We start from the raw sequence: 13,996 nt of genomic DNA on the forward strand, positions 1-13,996 counted from the left end.
TTGGTTCCAAGTCTTTGCTATTGTGAATAGTGCCGCAATAAACATAAGTGTGCATGTGTCTTTATAGCAACATGATTTATAATCCTTTGGGTATATACCCAGTAACGGGATGGCTGGGTCAATGGTATTTCTAGTTCTAGATCCTTTGGGTGTATACCCAGTAACGGGATGGCTGGGTCAAATGGTATTTCTAGTTCTAGATCCTTGAGGAATCGCCACACTGTCTTCCACAATGGTTGAACTAGTTTACAGTCCACCAACAGTGTAAAAGTGTTCCTATTTCTCCACATCCTCTCCAGCACCTGTTGTTTCCTGATTTTTAATGATTGCCATTCTAACTGGTGTGAGATGGTATCTCATTGTGGTTTTGATTTGCATTTGTCTGATGGCCAGTGATGATGAGCATTTTTTCATGTGTCTGTTGGCTGCATAAATGTCTTCTTTTGAGAAGTGTCTGTTCGTATCATTCACCCACTTTTTGATGGGGTTATTTGTTTTTTTCTTGTAAATTTGTTTAAGTTCTTTGTAGATTCTGGATATTAGCCCTTTGTCAGATGAGTAGATTGCAAAAATTTTCTTCCATTCTGTAGGTTGCCTGTTCACTCTGATGGTAGTTTCTTTTGCTGTGCAGAAGCTCTTTAGTTAGATCCCATTTGTCAATTTCGGCTTTTGTTGCCATTGCTTTTGGTGTTTTAGACATGAAGTCCTTGCCCATGCCTATGTCCTGAATGGTATTGCCTAGGTTTTCTTCTAGGGTTTTTATGGTTTTAGGTCTAACATTTAAGTATTTAATCCATCTTGAATTAATTTTTGTATAAGGTGTAAGGAAGGGATCCAGTTTCAGCTTTCTCCATATGGCTAGCCAGTTTTCCCAGCACCATTTATTAAATAGGGAATCCTTTCCCATTTTTTGTTTTTGTCAGGTTTGTCAAAGATCAGATGGTTGTAGATGTGTGGTATTATTTCTGAGGGCTCTGTTCTGTTCCATTGGTCTATATCTCTGTTTTGGTACCAGAAAAGGAAACTGGTTTATTCTTGAATTTATTCATTCAATAAACATTTGTGGAACTTCCTTCAGTATGTACCAGGCACTTTGCTGTTGATGGGAATACTAGTTTCAGAGTTTTGCTCCAGAGTTCACATGGCTCTGTCAGCTGCTTCCTTAGGGGAAAAAAGAAAAGAAAAAAAAAATCCTTAAACAAGAGCTTACTATCTTCTGGCATCCCAGTGGGTTCATACATCCAGCCAGTGAGGATTGGATTCACAAACAGTAGGTGTCTTTGAATGCCTGTAGCTTTTGTAACAGGCATTCAGAGCTTACATAGATAGCAACAGAGCTTACATAGATAGCAAACCAGCTTAGATACTTTTACCCAGTGTGTTGTCTCTTTGCAAATCTGTGTGTTTATCATGCCAGGCACTGTGTTTCTTTCAAGTGGCTCAGTTTTGAAGTGGTAGGTCATCCCAAATACCTAACTTTATTGTATCTCATGTAATTTTTTTTAACGTCATCTCGTGTTCTCTTGGATTCTTGGATATCAGTGTAATAAAAATGACCTTGGTTAAAAATACTAATGTGGCACTGTAAAGCTGTCAGCATGTCTTGAAAAGGCCAAAACTCACTGAATAGTAACACCCTTTTAGATGTTCCCTTAGGACAGGCCTTTTTTAAAACATGGCTTCTGAATTATATCTCCAAGTTCCCTGTCTACTTGGGCTTTTTAGGGCTAATGAAAGCAAAGTAAGCCACTACTCATATCCCTATTCAGTGGTTGCTGACAGGATTCTACTTTTTTTTCATCTCTGCAGTATTGAGTTTCCCAAAGCCAGATATGGTTCCCTCCCACTTTTGCTCGAAGTGTCCTTTGCTCCTAACAAGTGGCAGTCTACTGTGTTAGCTTGGCCATCTGCCTTCCCACAGCAGGGATTGACAGAGGCAGTTTGTGAGAGAACCTTATCCCTGGGTTCCAGATTTATAAACTAATATTTTTTCTTTAGGGAAGATTTGGTTTTCCTCTAGGAAAAATCATTTAAATTAAGAAAATTACTTATTTGATTGATAGAGAAAGAGTCCTGTTAATTATCTCAGTATACACTACATGTAATCATAGTTTGAAGATATTTGAACTAATCAGAAACACCGATTTTCATTAGGGCAGTGTTTCATTAGGGCAATGTAAATTAAAATCACAATATACACTTCCATTAGAATGGCTGAAGTTGAAAAGAATGACTGTACCAATATTAGTGAGGATATGGAGTAACAGGAACTCTCATTCCCTGCTGGTGGGAATGTAAAATGGCATAACCATTTTAGAACATTGTTGGGCAGTTTTTTAACAAGTGAAGCATAGACCTGCCATATGATCAGCCATTCACCTGCTAGGTATTATGGCGATTAGAAAGCATATGATAAAGGGGAATGACTATAAGTCCACATAAAGACCTGAACACGAATGTTTATAGCAGCTTCATTTGTAATAGTCAAATATTGAACACAGCCTAAATGTCCATGAGCAGGGGGAGAGATAAACTATGATAGAGCCACACAATGGAATGCTGCTCGGCAGCCTGCCAAGTAGCCTCAACATGGATGAATCCCAATTCTGCTGAGTAGAAGCAGCCACACTTTAAAAAGCACTACTTGCTCACTGGTTCTACTTATATAAAATCTAGAAAATGAAGACTGATTTATTGTGACAGAAAGTGGATCAGTGGTTGCCTGGGAACGATCGGCGAGGGAGTGATTACAGAGAGTCATGAGGAAACTTTTAGAGGTGATGAGTGTTTATTATCTTGATTGTAGTACTGGTTTCACAATTGTTTATGTGTCAAAACATTCAAATTATACATTTTTGAATATGTACAGTTTATTGCATATCAGTTGTCTCTTAAAGCTTTCTTACACCTTCCTATATGTTTCCATTCAGAGTGTAGCTTCCATTGGCAATACTTTAAACAGTGTCCATCTTGCTGTGGAAGCACTACAGAAAACTGTGGATGAACACAAGAAAACGATGGAATTACTGCAGAGTGATATGGTAAGGAGACCCAGCAAGTCAGCATGCTCCTGCTCACCCTTTTTTGTGTAAGAGTCATGATGCCAACTTTCCACTAATCTGAAAAGGCCCTGCTATGCATCTGTTCAAAAGATCTAATAAGCAGTATACATTGATTGTTCTACAATTTGTTAATAAAGCAATTATTGTAGATAGAATTAAAAGCCAAATCTTTTGCAAACATAGTACTGGAGGAGGTAAGGTAATAAGACACAGTTCCTGAGGATGGAATGGGTAGGACAGAAAATGGAAAAGAAGGAAAGGGAAGTGGAAAAGTGTCTCATTGTTGATTACAACATAACAAAGCACCCCGAGAAGTTTGTGGCTTAAAACAAGTAATTATTTCTCACTATTCTGTGCATCAGGAATTTGAGCAAGGCTCTTAGACTCCCAAATGCTGAAACGTGTGCTCGTGGATGAAAGGCAGGCTGTCTAGCATGTTCCAGCTCCAGCCAGGCTGTCAGTTAAATGCAGCCTACAACACATGGAACAGCACCACCCCCATCCCTCAACCCCCAGCTGAGCCCAGTAAACCCACAGAATCATGAGAAATACTTAATTGTTGTTGTTTTAAGCCACAAAGCTTTGGGATAATTTGTTAGGCAGCAACAGATAACTGACAGAAGCAAACCCCTCCAGTGCCTAGGAATTGTTTTCAAATATCTCTGGATCACTTAGTGCTGCTGCAGATGTAAGCTGTCTGCAGTCATTTGGAGGCCTTAATCAATCACTTAATGGGTGACAGCCCCGTGAAGGATTTATGAAGAGTAAAAAAGGATGGTGCAGCCCTTGCCATCTTGCTGGGGAGATGAGTTATGTGTAACTCATCTGAAATCAGGACTATTCAAGGCACACAAAAGTTCCCTGGTCTCTCTGCCAGTATCTGGATCTGCCCTCCCACCCCCACCTGCTCTTTGCAAGCTTCAGAATTTCAAGTTTAAATTGGGAAGTTTGTACCAAGGAGACCTGGGCTATATTAGAGAGCTCTAGAAGAGAGTTTTTTTCCATTTTCTTCAGGACTGGCACACCTCACTGTTACTTAGTGGGGCTAACCCAGAGGAAAAAACATTGATCTGGGTGTCCAGACCCTTGGTTCTGGTTCTAACTGCCGCTGAGTAACTGTGTGACCCATAGTAACAAAGACCCCTCTAATTCAGCAATTCTTTTATTATTTTAATATCTTGATTATGCTCTCAAGTAATTCACTATTTTCTAAAATAATTTTTCCTAACTAAAAAATTTGCTGCTTTCTAGAACCATGGATTCCCCCCTCCTTCTCTCCTCCTTTTCTTTATTGTTGCCTTTTGGTTTTCTTATAAAAACAGGGTTGATTTCAGATTTCAAGGAAAACAACTTATTTTCACCAGTTGCATTCTGTTATAATTAAATCTGCTTCTTTTAAATTTCCATAGCTGCCAATGGTAATCCTCCTACTGTCATTCTTTATGCTAGATAAGTCATAGTTATGGGCTCTGAAGGGTTAAGCCATGCAAAGTTTTCCTCACTAAAGGAAAAGTGTATATAAACATGTTATACTTCAGTCTCTGGAAAGAAACTTGAGCAGTGGGAAGGGAATGGGAAAGGAAAGATAACCCTCAAACGTAAGTCTTACTTAGCATAATGCTATAAGGGAAAAACTAATAATGCACATGATTGGTGGTTATGCTAAATGCCCAAGCCAGTGGTTACATGACTGGCTGCCTTTTTAATGTCAAAGCTCTTGAGTCCAGTGGAAACAATGACACTGTCCCAGGTTGAGACCGAGTTGGTCCCTGGAAAGTTACAGTGATGCTATAGTTTCTCTGGGAGCACAGGCAATGGGGCAAAGGAGAAATGGTTTCTAGAGAGTTCATTCCTTTAAGAGATTGAGAAATAGACTAGGAGGATCTTAGTTCCCTGATGTAATCTTGGTGCTGCTGGCCTAGTGCATGCTCAAGCTGGGTTCTCTCAGAACCTAGCACAGGACTGGTTAGCCTGTACATTCCCTGGCAATACTTACTGATTAATCTGTGGATGCATTCTGGGGGAGGCTAGAATGTTCTAGGACAATCTCAGATAGTTAAGTAGACCTAATAATTCCTGTTGCCTACACTAAACTTCTTTCCTCTTAACAGAATCAGCACTTCTTGAAAGAGACTCCTGGAAGCAACCAGATCATTCCGTCACCTTCAGCCACATCAGAACTTGACAATAAAACCCACAGTGAGAATTTGAAACAGGTGCTTTTTATCTCTGGCTTAACTCCCTGTGACCACAGTGCACTGCAGAGGCAGCCAAATAGTTTGGGCTTAGTGTTTGGTGTCTCAGCAGGTGCATCCTGTATTTATTTGCCTGCCTGGGAGCTGAGCAGAGAGGAATGTGTGTTGGTATCTCGGGGATCCATATTGCTGTCCTTTCCCTTCTTTGGCACTTTGCAGTTTTTCCCTGCATGTCAGTCAGTGGAGTAAATTCCTTTTCTTATCTTGAAAGACATAGAATGAGCAGATTATCCTGAAACTCTTTATGAAAAAATAGCTATCTGGGCAGGTTAAAGATGAATGGATAGCTAAGTAATCCAGAGTGATGGCTATTTTGAGCCACAGTAAATTCTAAGAATGTTAGAAAGCATATCCTTGAAAATCAGGATTTTCTAAAGTCTAAAGACGAAAAGGCAAGAGGGGGAAAAAAGACTTTGAGTTCAGAATCACATTAAAGAGAATAGAGGAAATCTTCACTCAGAAGAATTCCTGTCCTGAGTTTAATGCCCTTTAAAACCTATAGTTATCATTCTTTTTAAAGTAGCAATCAGTACTGGAGGATGTCAGTAAAAATAATTGAATCTTATACTAAACAATGCACTACTTGTTATGGTATTGTTACATGAGCCAATTCAGTAATCGGTATTGTTCCTGAGGTAGGTTTGTTCTGACAAATTAGGTTAATGGACCTTTCATTTAATAACCCAGCAAGCCTTTCCTCCAGCAGGTGAGGTAAACATTGGGGAAATCAATTCCCAAGCTCTCAGCTTTCTGGGACCAAAGAGTGAATCATGTAGGTAGTCCTCTTGCCTCTTTCCCCCTCCTGTCTAGCTGAGGCCAAACAATTCCAAAAGGAGCAATTTAGAGTGCGAGGGACAAAGCAAAGACAGACGATTGATGGTCAAAACCAGGAAAAGGAGTTTACTTCAGTACCTGACATAGTAATGGTTGTTCGGTGCTGCTGGCCTGCTTGTCTAATTTATGTCTTTAGTGGATTCCATAACTTTATTTATTTCCACTCTAGGATATCCTGTACCTTCACAACTCTTTAGAGGAGGTAAACAGTGCCCTAGTGGGGTACCAGAGACAGAATGATCTTAAACTCGAGGGAATGAACAAGACAGTCAGTAATCTTACCCAGAGAGTCAACCTGATAGAAAGCGATGTGGTTGCTATGAGCAAGGTAGAAAAGAAAGCAAACCTGTCCTTCAGCATGGTAAGCCTTTTCTGATCTTTTGTGACATGCAGTGTGTTTTGTCTGTGCATGGATAACATTCTACCACCTTTTGAGAACAGCCTTCTGGCATATTTGAGAGGCTACACATTTGTGTTGTGCTTAATCCGTGTCTCATTTAATCCTCACACTAGCTGTGTGATGTGAATGGCCAGGCAGTGTTTGTCCTGATTTGGAGAGGGAGATGCGGAGAGGTCGAGTCGCTTACCAAGGCCTCACCACTAGTTGTTGGCAGAGATGACAAGGCTACTGTCATGTTACCAGTGTGCCATCTGGTAGGGAAGTGCTGGCACGTATTTCCGAGGGCCTTTTGGGTCTTTTCTTTTTTAAGTTATTAGGGGTGGGAGCCATGAAAATGATAGTAACCAAAAATCTTTTATCATTTCTTTAAGCCTGAACTTGGCTTTCATATTTATCCTGCTGTCTATATATTAAGGGGAACCTTTTGCGTATGTCAGGAAACAGATCAGGTCAGATCAGCTCCCCAACTTAAGAGGTCATTGAGTTCACCTCCTCATTTTACATGTAAGGAAACTAACCTACTAAGTCACTGATGCTGGCAGACTGTGCACGGTTTACTGGTTTTCATATTGTTGTGAATAAAATGTGCAGTTTCACATAAACTTTGTGCAGGGATCCACATGGATTCTTTTTTTAATAACTGCAGCCCCCACCCTTAAAGATTTCATATAGCAAAGACACAGGCATATATTTAAAAATAGAAACCAAATACAGGAAATTGTGCCATAAATTCAAGTAACCACCAAAGCTGGAAGTAAGCCCACAAATAAAGTCAAACTCTGGTTCATGGAAAGCAGCATTTGAACTGGCTCTGCCACAGTGGAGCCTTGGCAAGTTGCCTGGACTTGGCTTTGAAGGGTGGAGTTGGAAGACCTGTTCCCCCTCCTGCTTTACAGGGTTGTATAATTTACTACAAAGCTGTGAAGATTAAAGGAGCTTTATTTTACGAAGCCCTTTTGAACTCAGCTAAACTAGGTTGGCTAAGAATTTTGGATGATGAGTATTATGCCTTGAAAGTTTTCAAGGCTTATTGTGAAAACTTACCACTCCTAAACTCTCTTTACTGTCTCTGCCCTCTCCCCCTACTTTATATTTCTCCAGCAGAGAAAATAGGTAATAGTATCCATCTGTCCTACTGTTTCTTAGAGCAGCATCGTGCTCAGCATGGTATTTTGAGTAAAAGTTCTACCACCTTTTATCCTTCAAAGCCTTAAAGTTTGTGACTGAAACAGCTAGAAGCACTAGTTTCAACTTCGTCTCTGGCCTTTCTCCCTCTCTCCTCCCATCTCCCACTCCTCTGCAATTTCTGTTGAGAGTGTTCTGAGATCCTTTAAATAAGTTTGACGAATTTGTTTAAAAGTGCTAGATGTTCAAGTTTTAATGTTTGCCTTTAATCTTCCTTTTGTTTGTTTGTTTTTGTTTTGCCCTTTAAGATGGGTGATAGATTTGCCACTCTGAAAAGAGAGTCTTTGGATCAAGTCACCAACAGAACAGATACAGTAAAAATCCAAAGCATAAAGGTAAATAATGGGAGGCTTACCCTGAAGTAAAAGTAAATGCAGCAGCATCTCTGTGCTTTTGATCTACTGCTACTTTTTCAAAGGGCTTACTTTTGTTCTCATGTGCTGAAACTTCAAAACAAAGCAATTAGTAAATTAGTATGTTAGTGAATAAAGGAATACTTTTTTAGGCACCTACCCTGTGCCAAACACTTTAATGGGAGCTGGGGGGACCACAGTGAGCAAGGCAGACATGTGACCCCTGTTGTGGTGGAGCTCAAAGTCCTGTCAGTCAGAAAGTCGTTAACACATAATTGAACAGGTCATGAATCATGAGTATGATAAGTATTATAAAGGACAAATACAGGATATGATAAGATCAAGAAGGCTTCCCTTAAGGAAATGACTTTTACGCTAAGACAGTAAGTTATCTGTACTAATGATGGGGGACAGAGGCAGAGATAATCTAAAAATGGTGTCTAATCTAAAATTTATTTCCTATTTTTGTATTGCAATCTCTATGTATTCATAATCCATTTAAACCTCAGCCAGTTCCCTTCACCTTGTACCTTCCCCTTTTTTGTTCTTCCTAGACATACTGTCAAGACAGCAATCTATGATATGCTTTGATATTCCAGGAAAGAAAGTGTGGTTACAGTATTCTCTGATTAGAGTGTTAAACTCTGGGCTAAGATAAAGGAAAAGCCAGGAAGATTATGACTGAGTGACTAAATTACCATCTCAAATGCATATTATGTTTGAGAAGTTGGGAAGATCTGAGGTTCAGAGAAAATGAACTGGAACTGGAACCACACAGTAAAGGCAGCTTTTGATGTAGTGCTTTATATCTTTATTTTTCCTTCCTTAATAGTTTTATATTATCTAGATAAAGTCACAATATATTAAGGTTTTAATGCATCATAAGCTAAGCTTTTGTTGAGTTTTCTAACTGCTTCTGCAGATTTTTTTTAAACCTCACCTAGAGAAGACAGAAAAACTTAAGAGCCAGATGTAAATTTTGAGCACAAAAAAACTAATAGGTGGTTTCTATTAGAAAGTAGTAGCAATTTCAGCCACAGTTCACATTTTAACAATAAATATCAGAACACACTAGTACACACGTATACATAAATTTCATCATGGCTTTACTTTCAGGCCTTTTTTGTTTTTAACTGTCATCGCAGGGTATCAGTTCCTTTGTCCTACCTCATCCAAACATCCTAACCAGATACCATTTCTCCTTACCATTAGTTCTTCAAACATTTAGTACCTAGTTTTCACTACATGTGTTCATATTTTAGCTCCCTAAATAAACTGAGTGAACTACTATACAGTAACTATTAGAGTAGAAATAAGATGGGGCAAGATAAGTTAACAATTACTTATACAAGAAAAGTAAATCAATAATAAAATAAATGTGTAATGAGTTGGTGTTCTAATTAAACATAGGATCAGGACCTTTCACACTCATCTAAGCTGTTAGAAATGAGCCTCATAGAAACCAGATGTCTCTCTTTTTATAATTAAATGTATTTGTATATGCCACTCTTGATACTCCTGGGAATGAGGCAGGGTATGGGCGAAAAAACTTTTTTAAAAGATATGAGCAAGCAAGACTTTGAATTAGAAATATTACAGCTCCTTCTTTATGTCTTAACAGTTTCTGCCACCAGTTGACTCATCACCAGGGAGAAACAGAGGAAAGATAGGGGAAAACTTGTGGTTTGTTTTTGTTCAATTGCTTCTTTTTGTAAGGTGGTAAGAGCGTGAAATTCTGCCTAAAGTGGTCTAGTCACAAGGTGAAGCAAGATATTTTGGAAAGTTATTTAGTTAGTGTGAAATAGCTCCTAGAAAACAAGATCCTGCTCATTTAGGAAATGGGTGTCGCATAGGCACCTGAGCAAGGGTACATTTCCTTTACTGCTGACACATGCATTCCTTCCCCCATCAACCAAATGTTCACAGTGAATCAGATCATCTGTAGCATAATGTTCCCTTAATGGTTTCAAATCCAGCAAGATACTTATCAGTGCTGAGGACCAAAGACATCACCAGTATATGTTGATTCATTCTTTTATTGTCTTTATAGGGAACCTACTGAGGGTCAAACACTACATGCTAAACAGGCTCTGGGAATACAGTGGACACTTAGATGAAGTCTTACTACCACCTTAAACCTTCTGTAATCTTTGTTTTGTGCAGAAAGAAGATAGTTCAAATTCTCAGGTATCCAAGCTAAGAGAGAAACTCCAGCTGATCAGTGCTCTTACAAACAAACCTGAGAGCAACAGGCCTCCAGAGACTGCCGATGAAGGTGAGAGCAGAGCCGGCTTCTTAATATTTCATGGAGGCTTGAGCAGCTTGCCTCTCACACGGGGAGCAGGGAAGGTGTTCCAGCAGTACTGATCGCACCAAGCGAGTGATGCCTGAACGCACCGAGATGAAGCTGATACACTTTGCTTTCATTTAGAAAAGGCCCGTTTTGTACATGATTTGTACTCTAGTCTATTAAGGGAAGAATTGGTAATGTTTAGCTGGAAATAGAATTCTCCATGCTGTCTGCATCCAATTATAGGCAAAAATGTTACTGTCATAGAGTATATTAAACCAGCCCTAAAAGTTGTTTATGGGAGTCTTTTCCTTTCTGTAAGTGCATAACATGTATTTAAAAATAAATATTCGTCCTTCTGAAAATCATTAACAAAAATAACGATGGGATCTTTGGGTTGGAAGGGTCTTTGGCTTTAGGTATGGACCTGTCTAATCAATATTAGCAGATACATGAGCCTCCACTGATTTAGACCCTGTGAGGACATAACCAAGGCACTGGACTGTGTTAGCTTTGACCTTTTCCCCCACACAAGTATTTTTCTATTTTAGAAAAGCAGTACAAACTCTCTTGAATTCTCCTTTAGTAGGAGACAGAACTGTGGTGGAATGCCTTGTCCTAACATTGTGCTACATCATCTTACGGTTGCACTCTTAGCACCAGCTTAGCGGGTGGCACATACCCCTAGACTGGGTTTAAAGCACATCTCCCAGGATGTCAAGATCTTTGATATCCAGCCACTGTTCTTGTCACTTGACAGCTTAAGCTCTTACCATCTAAACATGTTTAGTGCTAGCTTGTACTGTAAGATCTTCTAATGGGACTGCTGCTGCAAACCTTAACATAATATAATACTGATTGGTGTTCCCTTGCCCACAAATATGTCTCAATCCAAGCCTTTAACTTCACATAGTCACTATGCTACTTTATCTTCAAATGTTTCTCTAAATTAATTGTATATCCAATTTTCCTAAAAGGTGACCTTTGATACTAGTTTAATTTGGTGTTAGATTCAATAATACTAAATAAAACCATATGTATTTGTTACAGAGCAAGTAGAGAGTTTCACATCAAAGCCATCAGCATTGCCAAAATTTTCACAGTTTCTTGGAGACCCAGTTGAGAAAGCTGCCCAACTAAGACCTATCTCCCTACCAGGAGTTTCTAGCACTGAAGGTAAATTTTTATACCACGGGGTAGTAATGGGAATGTTCAAAGTAATAACTTTTTAATGTTTATTTTCACTTGTCAAAAATATATATGATCTAACATTTATTGAGCAGATATCAAGTGCCAGATACTTGATATGCATTATGTCATATAATCCTGATAACCATCCCATGAACATAAGTATTTATGTATTATACCCATTTTACTGATAGGGAAACTGCCTAAGTCCACACAGCAAATAATTGGTTGAAACAGAATGCAAACCAAGACAGTCTGATGCCAAAGCTTGTGCTTTTTTTTTAGACCCCCAGGCTGGAGTGCAGTGGCACAATCTGGGCTCACAGCAACCTCTGCCTCCCAGGGTTAAGCAGTTCTCATGCCTCAGCCTCCCAAGTAGCTGGGACAGGTGTGTGCCACCATGCCCGGCTAATTTTTTGTATTTTTAGTAAAGATAGGGTTTCACCATGTTGGCCAGGCTGGTCTTGAACTCCTGACCTCAAGTTATCCGCCTGCCTCGGCCTACTGAAGTGCTGGGATTACAAGCACAAACCAACTCACCTGGCCAACGCTTGCACTTTTAACCAGTGTACTATATTGTCTTTCTGTTAATGTTTTTTAGGGTCTTCATTCACTGAGTGCCTCATTAAACCTAGTGCTAAGCAATAAGAATACAGTATAAGATATGGTCTCATTTTCTTTCTTCAAGGATATTACAGTCTAATGGAGAAGGCATAAAAGCAAATACAATACCATGAGATTAGTAAAATAAAGTAAAAGTTGACCCTGTTTGTCAGGGCCCTCCAAAAATGAAGGACCCTTTTACTGAAAATCAGCAAAATATTAGTACAAAGGATATGATTCACAGAAAAATGTGTTTGCACTGCTTCCAGCAGTGCATGTTCTATCCCTCATGGTGATATTTAGTGCCTCCCGATTTTGTATTAGCTGGCTGCCTGGCAAATCGCTTGCTCCTGTCCACCACACCTTCCTCTGGCTCTTCTCTTTAGCCTAGATACCATTCTACCAGGAACATTTCTTTACCTCCAGTGACTGGATTAGGCTCCTCCTGTGTGCTCTTAAATTTTGTTTGCCCCTGTTTAGCACATGTCACTCTGTTGGAATTTCCTGGGGAGATACAAAATATAACTTCCTATGGGTAAGGACTATGTCTTGTTTACTCCCAGCACCTAGCACAGTACCTGGTACTCCTGAATATTTGTTAAATAAATGAATGAGTTACCTACACATTGCAATTAAATGCTTAAAGCATAGAAGATTTAAATTTTTATATCACCATTTAAATGTGATTACTTTTCTTCCCTGTTCCTGACTTTTTTTTTTCTGTTTTCTGGGGAGGAGGGAAAGTGTTGTGTTTAATGGGAACACAAGCTTCCTGCCACTTTCCATTGTTAAATCAATATTTGATGAGAATGAATGGGGGAAAGCTATTAGGTCAGAGTAAGGAATAGCAGTCTTAACACTCATGCTTCAGTCCTCAGCATAGGCCTTAAATACTTTTGGATGACTATACTTTTGGAATGACCTGAGGCAGCAATCATATTTTTATTTGAATACTGCTACCAAGTGTGTAGTGTAGCATGTTGTATAAACTCATGCCACAAAAAAAAAGAAAAAAAAAACAAAAACAGGACTCTTCAGCTAGCCACTTGGTGTAAGGCATTGGGAACAAGTGTCCCACTGCTTTCCTGCCTTTCAGAGAGCTTTTGACATTTTATTAGCTGCATTGCTGCACCTATTGTAGGAGTGAGAGTAGGGCCCTATTCAGAAGCTTGTTTATAGGAGCTCCTTGATGGACTGGACCTTGCACTGCAACTGTTTTCCCTCCCTTCAAGCTATTTTTATTCTTCCTGAATACCAAACATCAAGAGGCCTATTTTACCTAGGTATGGTGTGGAATAAATGATGAAATTAAAGGAATTTGGGAAGTTTTAAAGAAACATAAAGCTCATTGACCTTCTTTGGTATTAGATATTAAATCTTCTATTTGATTATGGGGACACAAGTATTTTTTAAATGTTATGTATATACGGCCAGGTGCAGTGGCTCATGCCTGTAATCCCAGCATTTTGGGAGGCCAAGGCAGGCAGATGGCTTGAGCTCAGGAGTTCGAGACCAGCCTGGGCAACATAGTGAAATCCCAACTCTACAAAAAATACAAAAATTAGCCAGGCGTGGTAGCGCACACCCTGTAATCCCAGCTACTCGGGAGAATAGCCTGAGCCTAAAAGTTTGAGGCTACAATGAGCTGTGATCATGCCACTGCACTCTAACCTGGGTGACAGAGGGAGACCCTGTCTCAAAAAAAAAAAAAAGTTATGTATATAACTGACCTTCCTAAGTGTTTGTGATGAGGCCCTTGAGAAAATACCAGAAGAAACTATTGATAGACATTCTCTAATCATTTTGGCTCAATATTGCCATTGAAA

At 39.4% G+C, this 13,996-nt stretch overlaps 1 protein-coding gene across 2 annotated transcripts in view; it reads left to right on the forward strand.

The window, feature by feature from the left end:
* The window catches only part of EFCAB14 (EF-hand calcium binding domain 14), a 44,038-nt gene that overhangs the window by 24,353 nt on the left and 5,689 nt on the right, over positions 1 to 13,996 (forward strand). The window contains exons 5-10 of one of the 2 annotated variants that reach the window (XM_004025736.5): positions 2,931 to 3,041; positions 5,174 to 5,278; positions 6,321 to 6,512; positions 7,985 to 8,071; positions 10,253 to 10,364; positions 11,430 to 11,555. In XM_004025736.5, coding sequence (XP_004025785.1) covers positions 2,931 to 3,041; positions 5,174 to 5,278; positions 6,321 to 6,512; positions 7,985 to 8,071; positions 10,253 to 10,364; positions 11,430 to 11,555 — 733 coding nt within the window. The remainder of the gene's footprint in view (positions 1 to 2,930; positions 3,042 to 5,173; positions 5,279 to 6,320; positions 6,513 to 7,984; positions 8,072 to 10,252; positions 10,365 to 11,429; positions 11,556 to 13,996) is intronic. The other variant, XM_019017989.4, reaches the window with a different exon arrangement.

Source organism: Gorilla gorilla, chromosome 1 (assembly GCF_029281585.2).
Source record: "Gorilla gorilla gorilla isolate KB3781 chromosome 1, NHGRI_mGorGor1-v2.1_pri, whole genome shotgun sequence".
NCBI classification, from domain to species: domain Eukaryota; kingdom Metazoa; phylum Chordata; class Mammalia; order Primates; family Hominidae; genus Gorilla; species Gorilla gorilla.